The 23,591-nt window shown below is 35.8% G+C and overlaps 4 protein-coding genes across 6 annotated transcripts; 2 read left to right on the top strand and 2 right to left on the bottom strand.

The window, feature by feature from the left end:
* Positions 1–1,032: 1,032 nt before the first annotated feature.
* LOC142624958 (mitochondrial import receptor subunit TOM40-1-like) lies at positions 1,033–3,655 on the bottom strand. The gene is made up of 4 exons (XM_075798678.1): positions 3,555–3,655; positions 3,402–3,485; positions 2,005–2,100; positions 1,033–1,116 (listed from the first exon to the last, which is right to left on the bottom strand). Exons 1-4 carry the CDS (start codon positions 3,636–3,638, stop codon positions 1,033–1,035), a joined length of 348 nt encoding a protein of 115 aa, XP_075654793.1. The 5' UTR covers positions 3,639–3,655.
* Positions 3,656–11,089: 7,434 nt separating this feature from the next.
* On the top strand, positions 11,090–13,093 carry LOC142624957 (protein FAR1-RELATED SEQUENCE 5-like). The gene is made up of 2 exons (XM_075798677.1): positions 11,090–11,390; positions 12,507–13,093. Exons 1-2 carry the CDS (start codon positions 11,090–11,092, stop codon positions 13,091–13,093), a joined length of 888 nt encoding a protein of 295 aa, XP_075654792.1.
* Positions 13,094–13,102: 9 nt separating this feature from the next.
* On the top strand, positions 13,103–13,969 carry LOC142624956 (protein FAR-RED ELONGATED HYPOCOTYL 3-like). The gene is made up of 2 exons (XM_075798676.1): positions 13,103–13,465; positions 13,511–13,969. The coding sequence occupies exons 1-2, from the start codon at positions 13,103–13,105 to the stop codon at positions 13,967–13,969; spliced, it is 822 nt and encodes a 273-aa protein (XP_075654791.1).
* Positions 13,970–15,691: 1,722 nt separating this feature from the next.
* LOC142623302 (uncharacterized) lies at positions 15,692–22,477 on the bottom strand. 3 transcript variants are annotated; one of them, XM_075796698.1, is made up of 2 exons: positions 21,453–22,477; positions 15,692–15,929 (listed from the first exon to the last, which is right to left on the bottom strand). In XM_075796698.1, the coding sequence occupies exons 1-2, from the start codon at positions 21,936–21,938 to the stop codon at positions 15,879–15,881; spliced, it is 537 nt and encodes a 178-aa protein (XP_075652813.1). In that variant the 5' UTR covers positions 21,939–22,477; the 3' UTR covers positions 15,692–15,878. The 3 variants fall into 3 exon arrangements, 1 of the variants encoding a protein (XP_075652813.1); XR_012842100.1 differs by lacking the exon at positions 15,692–15,929 and adding an exon at positions 18,903–19,039 and having other exon boundaries at positions 20,528–22,477; XR_012842101.1 differs by lacking the exon at positions 15,692–15,929 and adding an exon at positions 18,927–19,053 and having other exon boundaries at positions 20,528–22,477.
* Between the last annotated feature and the right edge of the window lie 1,114 nt (positions 22,478–23,591).

Here is a 23,591-nt window from a genome sequence, read left to right as displayed (position 1 = left end):
CCCAAAAAACTTCATTTTTACCAATATTGACCCAAAAGACTCTGAAAAGAGCAGGCGTGCCGTGCGGTACAACACATTGAAAGAACGGATGTGGTACAACTTCTTAGGGGTGAGGATGATATCGTGAGTTTTAAACATTAATTGCCTTTTGTCCATGAAAACATATTTCAGCCATACATTTCACCTTTGTAATTAAAATCTATTTTTGCTTTTCCAAAGCCATGGCTATGTACTTTATTATTAGCCTTTTTTCTTTGATATACTTTATTACAGTATTGAGGTAGTATAACATCAAGGACCACCTTCTAGAATGACTTAATTCATATTTAAATAAAAAAAATTCTATAATCAAAACTTATTTCACACACTTTGCTATAATTATCTTATGTGACTATGAATGATGAAAAAAAAATAGTAAATTCACGTGAAAGTAATATATATATATATATATATATATATATATATATATATATATGTATGTATGTATGTATGTATTGAAAACAAAGAATTCATTCATTCATTGATATGTAATGTGTCCTGGCAAGGAGTGATTAATTGATGAACAAGAGATTGTCACCATCACATTAACGTTGTCTCCTTCTATGACTAACTCTGAGAAACGAGTTTCAATAGAAAACTCTATAGCTTTTTTACAAGCTAAAATTTCAGGTTTTTCACTGTTATTAAGTAACATAGGGCCCTTTGACAAACTTTGTAGCCATCTCCTTTTGGAAAAAAATTTTAAATAACTATAAAATCTAAACAATATTATTAGTTAGGCAACGTTTCAAACTAATTTGGATTCTAACAAATCGAGTTTTGTGGACTCGATTTTGGGCTTAGAAATCGAGTACATTGTACTCGATTTCTCCATCGCGGCACCGGCTGAGCTGGATAAAATGTCCACGTAGATTTCAAAATCGAGTGCATTGGAGTCGTTTTAAGAACTCGAGTTTAATAGACTCGATTTGTGTTCAGCCGTCCACGTGTCCCAAACACTCAAACTCCCAGATCACTCACACCAAAACACCCTCAAACAGCTCGCAGATCACACTCAAACTCCCAAAATTCGAAATCACTCAAAATCTCACTCTCAAACACCTCGCTGATCTCACTCTCAAAATCACAAAAATTCAAACATCACAGAATCTCAAAATCTCCCTCATCTCTCACTCTCAAACCACAGACGCTCAAACCCACTCAAGCACGAGGCTCTCCCTCAGTCTGTCATTCTCCTCTCAACTCATCGGCGGCTCGGCCTCATCAGTGGCTCAGTCTGTCGTCGTTGGCTCCTCTCGTCGTCGGTCTCTGACCCACCATCTCTGCGAGCCCAGCATCTCTCTCACTCTGTCATTCACCGTCTCTCTCTCACTCTTAGGTAATTGAAGCTCCATATTTGGTTATTGATAACTTGGTTATTGATTAACACTGGCAAAGTAGTAGGACCTATGTTAATGAAATTCATGTTGTACTAGAAATATAAGTAGAATACATGCTTCCATGTCATATGACTTGGCCAATATCCTAAGGAATATTGAACTGCATATCCTTGTTTAGAATTTGACAACAGGAAAACAAAAGTAAATTTACCTCATAATCAATCAGCTAGCTAGTGGATGACCATATATATTTTTGTTGGTAAGTTACTTGCCTAATTAATTGGTGGGTGTTGAACCCACGAAGTCATCCTCCACCTTACTATAATGGTCTTAAACCCATAATGGTAAAACCTAATTAAATGACTGAGGAATACAAGGGGTTGAAAATTTAAAAAAGAAACAGAGTACAATAGGGAAATGGACTGAATGATTTTCACTATTTTTTTTTCCTTTAACATTGATTTTCTCCATTGTGCTGGTGTGGAATCATTTGCATTGCTAGTGTCCGATATCCAAAACAAACTCATATTCCAGTAAACTAACATTGAAGAATAGACCATAAGATTTAAACCAAGGAGGAGCTACAGAAGAAGCATCAGCATATATATAAAAGAAGACTGCTAACCTTTGCCGAGAGAATAAAATTGAGACCCATTTGTAATCTCTCTTCTAGAAAAGCAGACGTGCAGCCATTGGAATCAATCTTCCCTCTAAGGCGACACTAAAACAACCAGAAAAATAGGTATATGATTAGTAGTGGATTTTAATGTCATTTAAATAAATATATATATATATATTGCAAGAGAATACATATGGCCAACCCTAACTAATCTATGAAGGATCCATAGTCAATCCCAAAATTTTGGAACTAAGACTTTGTTTGTTGTTGTTGTATTGCAAGAGACCTTCCTATTGATCATCAAAAACTAATTCTGCCTATTAATTGAGACTAACATATAGTGCCCTGAAACAATTTATGGTCTCTAATGTTGAAGAACAAAAAGTGCCAACAAAGCAACTTAACTAAACCATAACATGGTTGCATGTCCTAGTTAACCTTTAAATTGATTGTCAACTTGGTAACCATATCATGTTGGAAGGAACCCTAGGTTATTGATGACTACCGGTCATGAGCAAAAAGAGCCAATGATAGTGTATTATGAACCATATCTGTCAAGGGGCATCGCTAGATAACAGACTTTTGCCATTATTTATGCATACGATTATTCAATTGATAGATACAACAGCAAAAACCAAGCATTAGTCCTAAAACTCTAGAGTCAGTTGTAGATCCTCAATAGACTAATTAGAGCCGGCCACATGTATTATTTTTCATCATTCTATCCTTAACAACTAATAGATACTTTGATAAGGAAAAAGAAAAAGAAAAAGAGAGAGATGGATTAAAGAAAACATTGCTTTTGTTATAACACATGCATATACATTAATTAGCTTTCAAGGCATAGTTTCATCATATCGAAGTAAGCAATCTTTCAAAAATCAATTCAAGTAATTCTAGAACTACATCAAGAGCCTTGTAACACTATTGGCACCTCTTGATGTTTTCAACAAAGACATCCAAGGTTCAAATCCTCCCTCCCCCCACTATTGAATTATCAAAAAATGTAACTCTAGAACTACAACCCTTAGGAAAGTTCACTCTGCCAAGAACTAAACCTCATGAGGCAAATGTCAAGTCCAAATCTTATTCCCTTCCCTTGCGGCCACGCACTCATACAAAGATAAAATAAAACAAACAAAAACCACATGAAAGTAGATACATCTACTAGCAAATGATAGGTAAAGGTTATAAGTAAACAACAAATTCAAATCATACTTGTCTGACTCTTCTTCTAAGCCTGTACTACAATTTTATGGCTCAAGTATCTATATTTGGTAATCTTTTACACAAGTAAGAATGACATAAACCACAGATGCATGCAAGCAAACTCCAAAGTAATAAAACACCTAGCAAGTAGTCACATTCTAAGATGGTATAAAATTTGCAAAAGCAAAATTCACCTGTCTAAGAATGTAATCATAGCCAACACTTGTGGTGACGTCTTTTGACATGTAGTTGTACATAAAGTCTGATGCTAGAGAAACCTAAATAGAAGAAAACAGTGTAAATGAGTATCTCTACACATAAGTTTTCCAACAACGCAACTTTCTTACCTTCTCAGAAACTTTTTGAACATAACTGAGTGCAACCATTCCAGTGCTGGCAACCTGCCCCGTGGCAACCTGCAGCCAAAACATTGCAAAATGCAGGGAGATTAAAGAGTGTTAAAATGCACTCCGAGGTCTCAGATTCAAGCCTGTCACAACCAGAAACAGTAATATAATTCTCACATATGTATCTAATATTTCCAGTGCACATTCTTGTGTAGCAATATGAGAAAAACAAAAGCAAGAAATTTCCATAAAACATTAACATTACCATCCAAAAAAATTCTTTGGTTGATTTGCTTGAGGGTTGTACTTTCAATACTCTTTAGTTTTGATGGTTTGCTGGTTCCTTAGCAAACTAACTGTGTGCTTTGGTCCCATGTATTTTTGTTTCCTCTAATTTGCAATGAAGTTTTATTACTTATCAAATATATAAGAAAAGGAGGAGAACAATATGGTGAGCCAATTCTCCTCATGTCGGGTTTTTTATGTGGGTCATAGTGAAGGGAAAAAAACTCTTTAACAATTGACAATTTGTGGAAAAGGGGCATTATTATTCCAGATTGATGTAGCTTGTGCAAATCTGACAAGGAAACTATGGGCCATCTAGTCCTACATTGTAGAGTGGCCAGAGAGTTTTGCGATTTTCTATTGAGCCTTGTAGGTATGAGTTGGATGAGGCCTAGCTGAGTGGCGGATCTATTAATCAGCTGGACCGGTCTATGTGCTAAAAAGGAACATTCAAAATTTGGGTAGCTATTCTGTCTTGTTTGATGTAGACTATTTGGAGAGATGAATTTTTGCATTTTTGAAGACCGAATGCTTGGTAATCCTGCTCAAGTCACAAATGGTGGGCATTGGGCAATATATTTGAGTAGGAACAGCCCATTTCTCAGTCCCTTGCCTTTGATTCTGATCTTTTGTCTTTTTTTTTATAGTTTGTATCTTGGCTGACCTGCTTGGTTTCTTCTTTCTTTTTCTGTAAGTGTCCCATAGTCGAGTTCACGTGGAACTCAAGTTTCTGAGTTTCGAGTTGCTACAGTGAAATCGAGTTTAAAAACCTTGAGATGTTAGTTTGCTAATTAGTTTGAAAACAATGTTAACTAACATATATGTTTGAAAATTATCTTCATATGCCAATTTTCTCCTTGCAATGTCACCCGAACTTATCTAGTAGTTTTAAGTTGATGTCTTCTATTTAGCTAGTTTTTCTATTCACTTGATTCTATCTTATTGACATAAATATTATCTTTTATGGAGCTTTTGTGCATAATGGTATTTGGAGAATTGTGAAATAAATTAGGCTGTACATTGAGATCCTTGCCAATTTATCTTGAACATGGGCTTATATTACTCTTGACTCCCTAAAATTTGTGTAGTATGGCTGCCGTTGCTGAGGTGGATGATGAGTTTGGTCCTGGTCCCAGGGTTCCTTCGGTGTTAAGGTTTCTAACAGAACATCGATCATCTGCTGTTTGGGAAGGCCAGGTAAAATTAAAATCCTAGACCTGAGTAGATCTCTTTATTCTTTTCTTATCCTTTTACATTACGTTGCTTTGGTCCCTTTGAATGCATAGTAATGCTCTTGCAAAATGGTCTCTAAATAATTATCTACCTCTTATCATTTTCGTTTTAGGCTATACTCCTGATTTTGTTGATGTAATTCTTCTTGAGCATAACCTTAATCTTGATATATAGCTTTTGTATTTTTGGTTTTTGTATAAAAAAAATAAGAAGACTACAAACGCTTCGTTAAATAAGTTGTCATAAACTCATGGAAATTCCAATTGAAGAACTTATAGTCTATTTTCCCAACAATAGCTACAATCATTTATATAAAGGTTATGGCATATTACATCTCATCACCATGGTTCTATCATGTGTAGGATCCGGGGGTATTGAAATGTCGTGGTCGTAATGAGGAGTTTCGAAAACGAAGCCCAATGGTGGATGATCGCGTCCTTGACATTGTCAAGAGAATTGGATTAGAGGGGCTGTATAGGACCCCATTTAGAGAGCTTGATCATAATTTGATAACGGTCTTTGTTGAGCGATGGCGGCCTGAAACCCACACCTTCCAAACTATAGCATGGGTCAATATATGCACTTGCATCTTGCCCCAAGTACTGAAGAACTGTAATCGCATGTGAACAAGTGATCTTTCGATTTTGCCACTTTCCACAACCACATGTTCTGGCCAATATGTTTATTTCATGACTATGTTGTCCCCCTCCAGAGCTATGGATGTTGTACGCAGTCATTACTTGATATACACCATGGACATTATTAAACGGCCTTACTTGGTGTGTTTTAGATTTTTTCAGATTTGCATCAAAGATTTCTAAGGCATATTTACTCCACACCTTGCCCTCCAAGAGATCATGAGTAATTTTTTTGTGTCAATCATGGAAATACGCGACAAGTTTGCTCCAAGTGAATTCAACCAGTGCAGCAATGGGCAGGCCACGGGCACCTTTGAGTACTCCATTGAAGCACTCCGAGACATTGGTTGTCATAGCCCCATAATGGTATCCACCATCACGTAGCTGGGTCCACTTCTCTATATCCTCTTTCATTAGATATGTGTATGGCATGATGGATGGGTCAGGTTCACTAACCTCTTGTTCAGTGGCTGATTTCTTCCTAAGGGCCTCGATCTCGGCTTCCTTGATAGGTTGCATGTACAACTCAAATTTAACTTCCTGAGTAGCATACCTCGCTTTCAAGGCCAATGACTTTAAAGTGGCGTCCTGAAAATGCGTGTTGAAGTTGCTAGCAACATGTCGAAGGCAATATCTGTGGTATACTCGTACTCGTCCATGATCATCTCTAGGCCTTGCAATTGCGTTTCGAATACCCTTATGTATGCATATGTCCTTATTTGCTATCACATCCCCCAGTGCAAACCTGACGCAATCTAAAAACCACCTCCAACTAGGCCCTGACTCTTTGTCCACAACAGCAAAGGCGAGAGGCAAAACCTTGTTGTTGGCATCGGTGGCCATTGCAATCATCAACACCCCTCGATATTTACCATACAAATAGGTCCCATCAATACTGATTACTGGCTTACAATGTCTGAATCCTTCAATGCAAGGAGCGAAAGCCCAAAATACATATCGCAATATTGTAACACCTTCCTCCCTCAGTTCAGTGAGATACCAGTATCGGGTGCCAGCTTCTTGATCCAAGTATGCCAACAACAACTTTTTCAGCCTTTCGTAAGACTCTTCCCAATCACCGAATATCTTTGCAATAGCCCTTTGTTTCGCATCCCATATCTTATAGTAAGAAAGCTTATGTTCATAATACTTCCCTTTGATGTAATCTCTAAGGTGTTGAATTGTTGCCGTGTGATTTTCTCGCAACATTGGAACAAATTCTGCTGCAAGAAAATTACAATCCATCATTCTACCATCAAGAGCCATGCCAAGGGTCATACAACTGTGAGGACCCCCATAAGATGTGACCATCCATGTTCCCTGTTTAGGCTTCATGACTGCTCCAACGTACCACTTGCATGACCCATCCATGCATTTCACATACAGTCTACTTTTGGTCGACCTACTAGTCAGAAAGTTTCTGTTATGCTTTGCGGCATAAATTGTTAATGCATGTTTCACCGCTTCTTTATTCGCAAAAATCAACCCCGTACAAAAATTCATGTCCGCATTCCAAGAAGAAGCAAATGCTTGCTCACCAACTTCAGGATCAACCATATTTTCCCAAGTATTTTCATAAAATGATAAGGCGGGAGGTTCATAAACGGGGGTTGCATTTGTAACATGCTGAACTCTAACAGTAGGGTTTGCATCATCTTCATCACATTCATCCATATCATCAACATTAGGATTGAGAGTAATTTCATGGTCATCAACACCCCTATCAAAGTCACCTCGCTCAATCCTCTCTTCGTACTCATCTCTATCGTCAAGATCTTCCCCAACATAGTGTTCGTCTTCATCTTCAACTACTGGAACTGTAGAGGATTCACCTCGATGTGTACAAAATTGATCTTCATATCTATTGCCAGGTTCGCTCTCAACTGTTCTTGGTGTCTCTTGAAAAGGGGGTGTATAGCCTCCCAACGTGGTGCATTGGTCATCTAGGACTGCAAACTGTAGAGATGTAGTTGTTTGTACAATATCCTCTATGCCGACTTCTGCACGCAGCTCCAAAGTGATGTACAACTCAAAATTTGCTACTTGTTCCCATTGACGCATCTTGTGAAACATGAACTTCACATGTTTGTCTTCTGTTATCGCCATATATCTGTAATTAATGCGTTGATTGAGGACTTCATGTGGAGAACGGAAAGTAATATGTATGTCATGCAAAGCAGGGTTCAGTTGCAGCTCTTCCATAATTTTTATCTTCAAATCACTCAAGGTCTTTAACTTATGGCGTATCATCATATAACAGCACTGGATACCCGGACCTTGAAATGGAAATCCGTCATAAGGGTTGGCATTGCTAAGGGATCCACCGTAGTATATATTTATATATATCATTATCAACCTATAGATCATCAAGTGCAATTGTGTTAGTGACAAATTTATAACTCTCAATCAACATCAATCACAAAACTTTGGGTATGACATGCCAACAATACTAACCTCAACCAAATTTGCATATACTCACATTCAAATCATTCTAGAGGCATAACTTTCAAAACCCATTCAAATAAGATATGATGAACAAAAATATTATAACAACTAGTTACCCATTGAAATCTTTGTTACAAATCTTAAACAAATATATCTTGAAATAATTTATACTAAAAAGACTGTAATGGGTGTCTTAGGTATCAAACTCATAATCCATTTCATACCAATGACAAAAACCTAAAAGTACTAAATATTCCTAACAATTGATCACAATATTTAGTACTAAATATTCTCAATATTAATTTTTTTAAAAAACCTAGCATATTATTAATCACAATATTTACACTAACAAAAAAAAATATTCTCAATATGTTGTAATAACATAATTAATCACAATATTTCGTACCAAAATATTTCCCCAATACTAAATATTCCCAATAATTAATCGCAACATTAATTTTTTTTAAAAACCTAGAAAATAATTTAATCACAATATTTACAATAACAAAAAATAAGCAAATATTCCCAATATGTTGTAATAACATAATTAATCACAATATTTGGTACTAAAAATTCCCAATAATTAATCACAATATTAATTTTCTAAAAAAAACTTTGCAAATAATTTAATCACAATATTTACACTAACAAAAAAAAACAATATTTCCAAATATGTTGTAATAACATTTAATCACAATATTTAGTACTAAGTATTTCCAATAATTAATCATAATAATAATTAAAAAAACTAACAAATAATCACAATATACTAACAAATAAACTACCCACAATATACTAACAAATAAATTAATCACAATATTTACACTAACAAACAAAAAAACAAAAATTTTCCTAATATGTTCTAATTGTTTCTTAAAAAAATAACCTAGCAAATAACCACTATATTTAACTAACAAAAAATATTATCAATATTGTAAAAACATTACCTGAGAGTTGATGAAAGTTGAGGTAAGTTGTGTGATGAGGTAAGTTGTGTGAGTGATGATAAGTTGTGTGAGTGAGATGCTGTTGTGAGAGCAGAAGAGAAAATGTGAGAGCATAAGAGATGTGAGTCGGGTAAGGGGGGAAAAAGGTCCCATTTGGGACCCACATGACATGTGGATGGGCTGTGGACCATTCACAGAAATCGAGTTCAGTAGACTCAATTTTTAGACGCAAGTAAATCGAGTCTCCTTTACTCGAGTTATATCCACGTGCCCGAAAACTGGTGGGGACCAAAAATCGAGTCCAGTAGACTCGATTTACTTTAAAGTGATCACGTGCCCCCGTGACTTTCACATGGTAAGATGTGGAAATTGGAAATCGAGTACAAAGGACTCGATTTTTATTACCAAAAATCGAGTTTATTGAACTCGATTTTTATGACCAAAAATCGAGTTCGTTGAACTCGATTTTTGTGCCTACGTGGACTCCTTGTCCAGCTCAGCCCGTGCCGCGATGGAGAAATCGAGTACAATGTACTTGATTTATAAGCCCAAAATCGAGTCCAACGGACTCGATTTGTTAGAAACCAAATTGGTTTCAAACCTTTTCTTACTAATGATGTAGTTTGGATTCTTTAGTTATTTCTGAAAAAACGCCTCTCCTTTTGTATTGTGTGAAAGTGATAAGTAGTTAATTATAATCTAGCACATGGAATAGTTATAGCAAAGTGTGTAGAATATATTTTTGATTTAAAATATTTATTGTCTACCTTAAGTTTTACCCGGATCCGGATCCTCTCCATTTCCCTTTGAAATGGAGAGTGTCCATTTCATGGATAAGATCTTTTTGAAAACTATCAAGGGTAAAAAATGTGCCACGTCATAACTTAACCCAAACCACACTTAAACTAGAGGCTCTTTAACTCAACTGGACAAACCACAGTTTCTACTAGGACAAAAAAAATAAAACATAAAAAGTAAAAAGAGAGAGAGAGAGTTACAGCTTTTTTAGGAGGGAAAAGTGGAACCCAAAGACACGTTCAAAGCTTCAAAGACACGTTCAAAGCTTCAAAGAACACGTTCAAAGGTTCAAAGAATAAGTTTCTGTTTCTATCTTGCCAAAACAGAGGTATATCTGTAAAACTTGTTTATGGTTATCTTATTTGATGTTTGATCATTTTTCTGCATTTTTATTGTTGTCTTGGTGAGTTTATATTGTTGTTTTGGTGGCTAGATGCAAGTAAGAGTCTATCTGAACTTTTATTTTTAATTTTTTGAGATAAAGATTGAATCTTTATAATGGCTGGATGATTCTTGGAGTCCATCTCATTTTTCTGCATTTATATTATTGTCTTGGTGAGTTTATATTGTTGTTTTGATGCCTGGATGCAAGTTAGAGTCTCTCTAAACTTTTATTTTTAATTTTTTGGGATAAAGATTGAATTTTCATAATGGCTGGATGATTCTTGGAGTCCATCTCATTTTTCTGCATTTATATTGTTGTCTTGGTGAGTTTATATTGTTGTTTTGATGGTTGGATGTAAGTCAGAGTCTATCTGAACTTTTATTTTTAATTTTTTGAGATAAAAATTGAATCTTTATAATGCCTGGATGATTCTTGGAGTATCTTTTTTTTTTTTTTTTTTGAGATAAAGATTGAATCTTTATTAGTATATGGCATATTTGATTGCCTGGTCTATCCACACCTATGGTCCCTGTTCTGCCTGATCTATTTTTCATTTGATTGTTGACATTCAAGACTTGGCTATGTCTTTTGTTTCTTGCAATTTTAGTTGGATTAGTAGATGCCGTAACTCTACTGCTCATTTAGCAACCAAATTTTCCCTTGCTTCCAATGACTCTTTCATTTTTACTCTAGCTACTCAATCATTTTTACTCTGTCTCATTTTTTTACATCATCTCTGTTTTGAAAACAAATGATAGGTGAAAGTTATAATAAATTTATGGTCAATTTTTTCTAGGGATAATGATGGGAATTCATGTTCCTTCTAATGTGCCCATGGAATCTACCCCATTTAAAGGGATGGAGTTTGAAGCAGATGAGATTGCATATGATTCTTATAATGAATATGGTAGAAAGACTAGTTTTAGTATTAGAAAAGAGTATGTAAATAAATGTAAAAAGACTGGAGTGGTTACTTCAAGGAGATTTGTGTGTGCGAAGGATGGAGTTCGAGGCAAAGACAAGAGAGATCAGAATATAAAGAATCCACGAGCAGAAACAAGATGTGGTTGTGAAGCACGTTTGGTTATTGTACTTAATCGAGATAGTAAAAAATATGTGGTGAATTGTAAAGTTGTAATTTACAACTATTTTGTGTTGGCTTTAATTCCGTGCTAAATTTGATTGTAATTTTGGTAAATCTTTTGTACCCTGTATTTTATGTGTGATTTATTTGTAAGGGTTGTGTGTAAAAGAGAAAGTGTGAAGACTCAAGGCAACATTGAAGACAAAAGAAGTTTTCGCGGGTATCTTACGAGTAGCCTTCCCGCGAAGTGAAGCATGTACTTAGCACATGACTGGAATGCAAAGAGTCATGACAGATGGTGACAGCTGGATTTCACGAGTGTCTCGCGGGTAAGGCCTTCCCGTGAGATACCCGCGAAACAGTCTGTTTTGCTATTTTGTCATATATGCTCCACTACATCCTCATACACATTATATATACCCTCATTACCCACATATTGAGTAGAGAGTCTTTCAGAGAGAAAACCTTAGCCATAAACCCTTGAGAGTTAGAGACTGTCATACCCATAATCCTCTACACTATCCATTGTGGTTTTCCTCAACTCCTACCTCTCCATATCCAAATCCTTGAGAGGTTGATAAACCAAACACTACCACACCCATATTGAGTGTCTAGTGAGGTTTTGGTGCTGCTGGGAAGCATTGGAAGAAGCCAAGCTTTGGCGGATGCAATCGAGCGCATTGCTGGATCCGAAAAACTAGACAAGACACGGTTCCGAGAAGCCTTGTTGGAGTAAGAGCTTGGAAGGCTTAGGTGCACTGGGTAGATTAGGCTTGGAGGGTCTCTTGTTATCCGTGTATCCCAACTTATTGTCTAGTGGATCGATTTACTGCTTAGAGGGCGGCGGAGAGGTTTTTCGCCAAGTTCTACGGTTTCCTCTTCTACAACACATCGGCGTGTTATCTTGTATTTGCATTTGCATTTTTCTTCCCTACTCTTTTAGTTTTCATTTTACTGCTGTGTTTTGTTGAATATGGCTTAGAGTAGTTGTATTGTTTGTTCGCTCGCATTTACTCTATTCCGCACTTAGTTTAAGTTAGAGTAAAATCAATCGAGCCATAATTTATTAATTTATGGTCTAAACAGCTCTTGTGTTTTTAACACAAATCTGAGCTTTCATGAATGAATCTATTGCAGAGCATAACCACTATCTCCACCTCCCATCATCTGTACACATGATGCCATCACAACGGAAAGTGGCTGCAACTCATGCTATTGAAATTGATTTGGCACATGAATCGGGATTAAGATTAAAGCAATCTTATGAGCTTCATAGTAAGCAAGTTTGCGGATATGATAATCTTGGTTTTACCAAGAAAGATCATAAAAACTATTTACGCACTAAGCGATGGAGAGACATGGAGCATGGGGAAGCTGCTAGCTTGGGAAGATATTTCAATCATCAATTTAAGGAAAATCCTTCATATGATTTCGCTACTCAATTGGACTGTGAAGAGTTGATTACTAATATCTTTTGGGTCGATGCAAGAATGATCATGGACTATAGCCACTTCGGTGATGTAATAACATTTGATACAATGTCTAGTACAAATAGAGATGCAATGCCACTTAGAGTATTTTTGGGTCTCAATCACCATAGAGAAACTGTTGTATTTGGAGGTGCACTTTTATATGATGAAATGATTGAATCTTTTGTATGGTTATTTGAGACCTTCTTAGAAACAATGTCTAAAAAGAAGCCAATCACTATTTTCACAGATTAAGATGCAGCAATGTCAGCTGCAATAAAAGTAGTCTTGCCTAAGACATATCATGCATTGTGTAGTTGGCATAGATGGCAGAATGCTGAGAAACACTTGGGTCATTTACTCAAAAATGAGTCTCAATTTAACGATGATTTCTTAGCATGTATCTATAAGTATGATGGTGAAGATGAGTTTCTTATAGCTTGGAATGAAATGCTAGATAAGTATGATGTTTGTGAAAATAAATGGCTAATTGATCTATTTAAATTGAAGGAAAAATGGGCCCAAGCATATGTTAAGAGAACTTTCACTGCAAGGATGAAGACAACCCAGCTTAGTGAGAGTTTCAATGCTGACTTGAAGGATTGCTTGCGTACTAATCTCAATATAGTAGAGTTTTTCACTCATTTTGAAAGAGTTGTCAATCAAAAATAGGATAAGGAGTTAGAAGCAGAATACAACTCTAGACATAAATTTCCAAGATTGAAGCTCAAAAGCTCTCCTATGCTTAACCAAGTAGCAACAGTGTACACGCCTACGTTGTTTGATTTATTTCAGACAGAAGTTGAAGAGGAAATGACACTTTCCATCCTAGAACGCAATGTGAGTCAAACACATAGTTATGTGGTTGGAGTTTTCAATCAATATGGAAAATATGAAGTCATGTGGAATCCATTAGATGAGACTATATCTTGTAGTTGCAGAAAGTTTGAGTCATTTGGTATTTTATGTAGGCATGGTTTGATAGTTCTTGATGTATTGGATATCAAGTTGATTCCTAATAGATATATCATGAAGAGGTGGAGAAGAGATGCAAAAGATGGAAGCGGAAAAAAATGCACAACACGTAACATTAAGCCGGATACTCGACTTGAATATGTAGATCGGTATTGAGATTTATGTCCAAAATATATTCAATTGGTGAATGAGGCATGTGAAACTAAAGAAGGCCATAATATTCTAAACTTAGAAATTGCAGATTTGAAAAAAAAAAAAAAAACTTTGTGACCTTAGGAATTGCAAAGCTAATGTAGAAGAAGACATCATTAGGCCTTCCACCGATTTTGCAGACAAAGAAGATCAATTATGTGCTTCGATTACGATTGTATCAAAAGGGATAAAGAAAAGGGAAATTTATCGTAATAAAAACTGTAGGACAAAATCATGGATAGAAAAGATGCCGAAACCAAAGGAAGGCACATCAAAGAAGCAAACAAAAAAAAAAGAAAAGTGCAGGAGGTAATCTTCTAAATTATCCTATTTTCACCATTCTATTTTATTTTTACACATTAATATAGTATACTATTATTGTTGCTAAACAAGTACAATTTTTACAGGATATGCACATGACATCATGGCACAAAAGAAAACTATGGATATCTCTTCTAGAAATATTGCTATAGTTTTACACAATTTTTAATGGTAAAGATATTTACAATTATATATTTTACTTTGATATTAATAATAGTTTAGATGCATTATTTGATAATTTTAATGCTAAGCTTGTGATATGTGTAATGTGTAATTGGTTTTTTTGTAGTCGGCTTCCACAAGTTCTACATCACATCAGGAAGGCTCATTAGCAAGTGTTGCATTAACATCACATTTATAGAGTATATCAAGTGTTGTAGGCTCCAACGACAAAATTGATAATGCAAGAGGTTTCTTGACTCAAGGAAGTGTTGCAAGTGGAGGTCCCTTGGCTCAAGAAAGTGTTACAAGTGGATGGAATGAGATGGTTCTTAAAGTCAAGCCATTTTTCTAGTTTAGGATCATGTTTTATAATCTATGACATATGTTGAGATTAAGTGCTCTTGTTTTGTAATTTTCCTAGTTTAGGACTGGAATTTTAAGGGTCCAAAACTTAGTCACATTTGGTCACATTCAAATGTTCAGATGTTTTATTATTTGGAAAAAATATTGTTTCTACAGAATAGGTCCGGTATAATTATTGCATAATTACTGTTTCTGCATAAATACTGTTTCTGCAAATTGTCCTGTTTTCTGCATAATTGTGGATCAGTTTCTACATAATTGTGTTTCTGCAAAAGTTGTTGTTTTCTACATAATTGTTATGCTATTAGGAGTGGATCAGTTTGCCTTTTTGTTGTAGATAGTGTTCAGTTTTTGTCTACGCAGGAGTTTCTCAATGCCATCAGTGAATATAATGTATTTTGCAATAAAGCAATCTAGTTGCCATTGCATTATTTAAATTTTAAATTTGTGAATCAAATTTGAAATCCAAACGATGTTGCTTCTATGGATTTAACATGTGCAAAGCAGTTTAAGGCCAAAATGCAAATCACTTGGTTTTTGATTAAATGCATGCACATTCATGTGAACTATGTACTTGCATTGCAAATTGGTAAGGGTGCTAGTTAATCATTTTCTTTTACATTGCTCAGCTAATCTATGTACTTGGGTTGCACCCCTATGAGTTACTTGACATTACAATCAAAATTCAATCCAACAGAGTAGACAATAAGAGAATTTAATAATAAAAAATGAACAAATTTTATTAAAATGTACACTTTGATCACATAACAAGAATTCCATTGAAATAAACACTTTGATTATATGATTATAATAACATGAAACTTCTACAATTGGTGTGCTTATTGCTTGACTATACATTCCACCTCTTGCTTCTTGATTATACATTCCATCCAAAGTCTACAATTTTCAATCTTAGCTTGATCACTTCGACTTGCCTCGTGTTAAACAACTTGCCCCATCTCTTGCTATGAATGTATGATGCTTCTTTGTTCTGTAAGTTCTTTTGGTATCAAAGCTTTGGGATGTATTATAGCTCCAAAGGCCTTTCCAAATTACTGATGATTAGGATCAATGAAACCTATAAGCAATATTAACAAATCTCAATCCTTCAGAATTATAGAGAAACCAATAACATAACCTGTCCAAAAAATTATGCAGACTTTCCAAATGAATAACCAAAAGGCCAATACAAGAACCAATCTACAAAAAGAGAGGCACAAAAAACAGCTAGGAAATTCAATTATTTTTCCCGTAAGAGCTTCAAATACCAACCATAAAAGGGTTCTCAAGAATCCCAACAAAACAGATTTTTGAAAATAAAAAATTCATCTGCCTCACCTTAAAAAGCCAGTGTATTAATCGAGTGAACAACTATGATTAAGTAAAATAGTAAGCTTGTATTTTGATCATTAATTCTATTTCCTCCCACGCCCTTCCAGTATTAGTTTTGCTTGTTGTTTTTGTTTTTCAGATTTTTCATCCTAGTCTCAAGAAACTTGGGTGTGGTATCAAAACAACCCAAAAATCTCATACCTTTTGGAACAGATTCAAATAAAAACAAACCATAAACCCTGCAAAGCTTAAACACCCACCAACTATTTTGTTTTCAAACAAGCCCAAAGCTCAAAACCCAAAAAAAAAAAAAACAGAATAGAAACCAACTCAACATGACGAAAAAAAAATAGCAATATACTAATTTATTTTCCTTTGTTTTCCAAGCAACCAAACAGAGCTTATAAAGAAGAAATAAGATTAAGAAAATTTACCAAGCAATGGGTTCGGTGATGTTAGGCTGGTGTGAGATGAAATCAAAGAAACAATGATAGCTTGGCACACGTTGGTGATTGTGGCAGTGGCGATGGGAAGGTTGAGGGAGAGCAAAGCACGTCGATGGAGAAGAGAGATTGAGAGAGCAAAGCTATTCGACGATGGAGAAGAGAGATTGATATAAGATGGGTTTGCTGAGTTAACCCTTTTGTTTAACCACAGTTGAGGTAGCTTGGCACTCGTTGGTGATTGTGGCAGTGGCGATGGCAAGGTTGAGGGAGCACGGCAATGGAGAAGAGAGATTGAGAGAGCAAAGCCATTTGGCTGATGGGCAGTTGATATTGAAGAACTGATTCTTGAAGGGGATCCAAATTCCAGATACAAGGATCTGGTGCTTTTTTTTTAGACCATAGTTAACTTTGGTTTCCATAGTTATTTGTTATTTGGTTAAGTTAAAAACTTTTAATTGAGGCGGCATTTTGTAGACCTTAGATTCTTTTTAAGCAGATCTTAACCCTTAACTGGATACTCTTCATTTCAAATAGAAATAGAGAGGATATGGATCCGTTTTACCCAAAGCATTGTAATTAGCGGATTTTCAAAAGGCATGGTATTTTTATATTTTGAATACTCCACGAAGGCATCTTGCACTAAACCAGAGACTTCCGTAGGTTCAACTTTTGCAGTAATTAATGCAAGATGACATTAACTTCCAAAGCTACCACATAAAAAATTTAAAAAAGTAAGGGGAGTAGTATTGGTGAACCGGTGGTTCCGTGGTTACAAACCCATTAATTAATTCATCAGGAGGGTCCACAACTAATTTGATTTTCCCCAAGATTGGAGACCATTTCTCTATAGACCCCAATTTATCCCTGACAAGACCCAGAACTTTGTGAAAAGATATAAGAAAAACATGAACTATTGGAACAGCATTGCAAAATGATAAATGTGATACATGGTATATTGTAAGTAGTTACATCAAGTAAACACAAAAAATAATTTTTTTTAGTGGTTCAAATAAAGACTTTTTGCAAAACCGGATGGGAACACTCTCAAGTTCTCAACTCATATCTTATTGAGAAAGAAAGATTCTAGAAGAAAAGAGATATTCTCTGAAAAGAAACTTGTATTCACAAAGTAAATGAAAGGAACTAAATAAAATTACACACTGATCTGCTATTTATACATCATAGCAATTAGTTACACAAGCCCTGAAGATTAGGCGAGAATTAAGCAAAGTTAACTAACTAAAAACAGAAAGTAATCTAATAGCGGAAAGGGAAAACAAATAAAATTACAACACGTGTCCATCCAATTGCCTGAATCACGTGCCAGCAACTAAAGTTTCGTTTAACAATACGACTGCGTATATCCTCTCTAGTTACTTCTTTCCTTTGACAGAAAATGATGTTGTTTTCTTTAATTGCTTCTGCAGGTGTCTTGCTTCAGTTTCAGCACTCCCCTTCAAGTTCTGAACATCAGCTTGTTTAGTAACTTGATCTTGTGAACAAAACTTCGAGGTTTTTGGAACAAAAATATCAATAAGTCCCAACCTTGTTGCTAGTCTAGTGAAAGTAGATATTCCCAAAGCTTTAGTGAAAATGTTTGCCACTTGTGAATTGCTAGCAACATGAAAGGTTTTGATCATCCCTTCTTTTATCTTTTCTCTTATCAAATGGCAATCAACCTCAATATGTTTTGTTCTCTCCTGAAATACTGGATTTGTAGCTATATGAAGTGCTGCTTGATTATCACAGAAAACCATAGCTGCTCTTGGATGATGAACTTTCAAATCCTTGAGCAATTGTAAAACCCAAGTTATCTCACAAGCTACTGTGGCCATGGCTCTATATTCAGCCTCTATTGATGAACTAGAAACTACCCCCTGCTTCTTTGACCTCCAAGAAACCAGAGAATCTCCAAGAAACACACTATACCCAGTTAATGATCTCCTGGTATCTGGGCAGCTAGCCTAGTCTGCATCACAAAAGGATGTGATTTGCAAATTTGAACTACTAGAGAAGAAGATCCCTTTACCAGGTGAGGCCTTAATATACTGAAGTACCTTGTTCAATGTTATCATGTGTGGCTCTCTAGGCAATGCAACAAATTGACTCAACCTATGCAGTGCATAGGTGATGTCAGGCCTGGTTAATGTTAAATACAAAAGCCTTCCAATGAGTCTTCTATATTGACTAGGATCAGCAAGAGGTGTTCCTTCATACTTGGACAATCTTAGATTTTGCTCCATGGGAAGCTTACTAGGTTTGCAACCCAAAAAACCTGTGTCCTTGAGTAATTCTAAAGCATACTTCCTTTCATTTAGGCTTCTCCCTTAATCTGTTCTAGCCACTTCAAGACCAAGAAAATATCTCAATGATCCCAAATCCTTCAGACCAAATTTCTTGTCAAGACAGGCTGCAAAGTAGATGCTGAAGGAATTAAAATATCAGCTGAGGAATTGGGAGGCACATAAGAAGATGGAGATGAACAAAAGAGTCCATTATCAGAACTAGAGTGAGGGAAATCAAAACAGGTAAGAGTTTGAAGAGAGGAAGAAGCTTGAGCAAAAGGGTATATGTTTTCATAGAAAACTATGTCCCTAGAAATGTGAATGGAATTAGAATCCAAATCTAAACCCTTGTAGCCTTTAATGCCATGAGGATAACCTAAGAAAACACACTTTCCAGCTCTAGATGCAAATTTGTGTCTATTGTGAGGTAAAGTATAAACAAAACATAGACAACCAAAACATCTCAAGTGTTCAAAAGAAGGTGGTTTGTTAAAAAGCATTTCATAAGGAGTTTTGTTATGCAAAAGTTTGGAAGGGGTTCTATTAATCAAATACACTGCAGTCAAAATGCAATCACCCCAATATGATAAAGGAACTTGAGATTGAAGGTGCAAGGCTCTAGCCACATTAAGAATATGTTGATGTTTTCTTTCAGCAATGGCATTTTGCTGTGGGGTATCAACACATGATAACTGATGCAAAATTCCATTGTTTTTGAAAAAATCCCTCAAGTAAAATTCAGTTCCATTATCACTTTTGATACATTTTAATTTCTGACCAAATTGAGTTTCAATCAAAGCAACAAATTGAGGAATCAAGGATCCAGTTTCTGATTTATGTTTAAGAAGATACACCCAAGTACATCTAGAAAAATCATCAACAATAGTCAAAAAATACTTGTAACCTTCATTAGTTGCCTTAAAGAAAGGTCCCCAAAGGGCACAATGTACAAGATCAAAAGGAGAAATAGAAACATGTTTACTAGTTGGAAATGAAAGTTTCTTTTGCTTAGCAAAATGGAAAATATCACAACACTGTGATTCATTTGTAGGTACAAAAGGTACAAACTTATTTAACATTGAAAATTTTGAAAGAGAAGGGTGACCTAAACGAGTGTGCCATAAATCTGAAGAGGTGGAAGAGACAGATTGTGCAGCAAAGGCTAAAAAAGGAGAAGTTTGAGTAAAGTTTTGCTGCAGCAAGTACAACCCTTTGCTTTCTCTACCCAGACCAATCGTGCTCTAATGAGCCAGGTCCTGGATGAAACAGCAATTTCCAAGAAAAATTAAGCAACAAAAATAAGCTTTTATGAGCTGACTAACTGAAATCAAGTTAAAACTGAAAGATGGCACACAAAGCACATTGGTGAGAGTGAGTGTAGTGGAAACTTTAACTGTCCCTATGTGTGTAACCATAGCTTGTTCCCCATTTGGCAAAAAAAAAAAAGGTTTGAGAAATAGAAGTTATGGTAGTTAATTGAGTCACTGAATGAACCATGTGATCAGTGGCTCCTGTATCAATGATCCAATCACTAGATTTGAATGCTTTCCTATCTACAAGATGAGTAGAACAAATAGAATGAGACATATTTGGGGAAATCCAAAAGGGATTACCTGAAAAATTGGGTGCAAAGTTGCTTGATGAAGGGTTATCACTAGTAGCAACCATCACAGTTGTAGCTTAATGGGCAGATGGTACTCCAGAACCTGAAGCAGAATTGTCCTTAATAATAGACAGATATGATAGTAGCTGCTCACATTGAGACTGTGAAATAGGACACTGAGAGGCCTGTGCTGATGGAGCCATGAATTGTGAAGAAAAATTCTATGGAGTAAAATTCTGTGGAGAAAAATTATGTGGAGTAAAATTCTGTGGAACAAAATTCAGTGAAGAGAAATTCATTGCATCTGACTGCACACCAGGAGCATTAGTAGCATATTGTGGACCACCATAGACATTACCATTGGGAAAGAAATTTGGTCCTTGAACAATTGAACCATCTGATTGAAATCCAACAGAAACCTGATTTGCCATAGGTCTGTTCCCCTTTGGTTAGTACACTGGTGGATAACCATGAAGTTTATAGCATTTGTCTGCTATATGACCGGTCAGACCACAATAAGTACACACTGGCCTCTGCTTCTTCAAATTTCCACCTTTCGCTCCATGAAAACCTTGACCTTGATTAGGTCTAAAATTGGGATTAAAGCTAGGGTTGTAGCTATTATTAGCATACAAAGCAGTAGGTTCAGCCATCACATTAACTCCATGACCTATATTTCTTCGTTTTTCTTCTTGCAGAATCAAAGAACATACTTTGTTGATTGAAGGAAAAGGCTCAGCAATCAAGATTTGACTAGTAATATGATCAAAACTATCATTTAATCCCATAAGAAAACGAAAAACATGCTCTTTATGTTGAGTTTCAACTTGAGTTTTATCAAATCCACAAGTACAAACGCAGGTGCAAGCAGCATAAGATTGATAACTAGCAAATTCATCCCAGAGTGTTTTGAACTTTGTGAAATAAGAACTCACCGATAGTTGACCTTGTGTAAGATGCGAAATTTCCTTCTGCAACTCATAGAGCCTAGGTGAACTTCCTTGAGAGAAACGATCTCGCAGATCAATCCATAGCTCTCGAGCAGTGTTGATATACCTCACACTCGCCTTAAGGTCTTTGCTAAGGGAATTCACCATCCATGAAAGAACCATGGTGTTACATCTACACCAAGAATTGTACAGAGGTGAAGTAACCTCTGGTTTGGAAATTGCTCCATTAACAAAAACAAATTTGTTCCTCGCACTCAAGGCTAAGAACACAGATCTGGTCCAATCAGCATAGTTCTCTGGACCAATCAGAGGTTGCGAAGAAAGAATGATCCTTGGATTCTCAGCAACAGGGAGAAAATATGGATTATTGGCTGATTCATCTGCCATTGAAGAACTTGAAATGTTCTGTGAGGGTGATTCTGTTTGTGGAACAGTTCGCGGAAGAATGGTAGGATCTGAAGTCGAAGCCATGATTGAAGCTTCAGAGCAAAGAATCACAAAAGATACTTCGCAAGAAAAATTCCAAGAACAGCAGAAAAACTTCAATCAAAGATCAACAATGAAAAAAAAAAATCAAAGCTTGAAAGAGAGCAACAATGGAGGACAAGCACGAGTCAGGAAATCAACGAGTCATTAAACTAACTCGTTGCTCTGATACCATGTTGAGAAAGAAAGATTCTAGAAGAAAAGAGATATTCTCTAAAAAGAAACTTGTATGCACAAAGTAAATGAAAGGGACTAAATAAAATTACACACTGATTTGCTATTTATACATCATAGCAATCAGTTACACAAGCCCTGAAGATTAGGCGAGAATTAAGCAAAGTTAACTAACTAAAAACATAAAGTAATCTAATAGTTGAAAGGGAAAACAAATAAAATTACAACACATGTCCATCCAATTGCCTGAATCACGTGCTAGCAACTAAAGTTTCATTTAACAATACGACTGCGTTTTTCCTCTGTAGTTGCTCCTTTCCTTTGACAGAAAACGATGTCGTTTTCTTTAATTGCTTTTGCAGGTGTCTTGCTTCAGTTTCAGCATATCTACCAACTTGTTTTAAGGAGATGATAATTAAATAAAAAGAAGGCATAAATGCTCTTTTAGTCTTTACATTTTATATTTTTTTTATTTTGGTACTTACATTTTGATTTTTTCACTTTTAGTCCCTAGTCCAATTAATGTCTATCATTTTGGTCCTTTCGATCACCTCACTAACGACAGAATCTAACGTGGTTGATAGTGCACTTAAAAAACAATATATTGAAGCCCAGAATTACACCGTGACATAGCCCATCCCAGCCACATGGCTTTTCCGTCATAAACACTGTACCAAACTCCACCACCACTCGCATCCTTTCTTCATCCTCTAAACATTCAATTTTACTTAAAGACATAAGATTTGGCACATATCCGATACTCTTATCCAAAAGAATGCTACAGTTCTTTGTAGAAACACAACCTCCTGAATTAGGGACTAAAAGTGGAAAAATCAAAATGTAGAGACCAAAATGAAAAAAGTGCAAAATATATGGACTAAAAGTGCATTTAAGCCTAAATAAATTTATTAAAAATTAATATTTTAATAAAATGTAGTGTAAAGATAGAAAAATATTACACAACAATTACTATTCATACAACTGTGTAAAATTAAAATAAAAAATCATCATTCACTCTCTTTTGTGTCAGTATAAATTTATATGGTTATTGTATTAACTAGTTATTTTTGTACAATTTTACATATGAACTTGTGGGGAGTAAAAAGACCCTGATGGGAATATGGGCCGTTGGGCCATGCTAAGGAAGGTCGACCTGCTCTTGGGTTTAGGACTTGTCAGTACTACGGGTCGACCCATACTCCGAGGATCCAGTCGAGGGTGATTTTATTTTCGGACGGACACCAGAGAACCCGGGACTTCATGATAAAGGTCAGGGAATGACACGGTCAAGACCGATGGTTAAAGGGGGCAAGCCCTTGGATGTCCCAGAAGCACTGATGTTAGAGAGATATCAAAGATTAAGGCTGTCACCTCCACATTAAAGACCCTGCACCTACCACCTGGCCGCATTAATGGGGAAATGACACCTGAACAGTGGAAGGGAAACTTCTGGTTACTATTCAA

This window comes from Castanea sativa, chromosome 2 (genome assembly GCF_040712315.1).
Source record: "Castanea sativa cultivar Marrone di Chiusa Pesio chromosome 2, ASM4071231v1".
NCBI lineage: Eukaryota > Viridiplantae > Streptophyta > Magnoliopsida > Fagales > Fagaceae > Castanea > Castanea sativa.
Note: the sequence above shows the minus strand (reverse complement) of the source record. Positions and strands in the feature narration are given on the sequence as shown.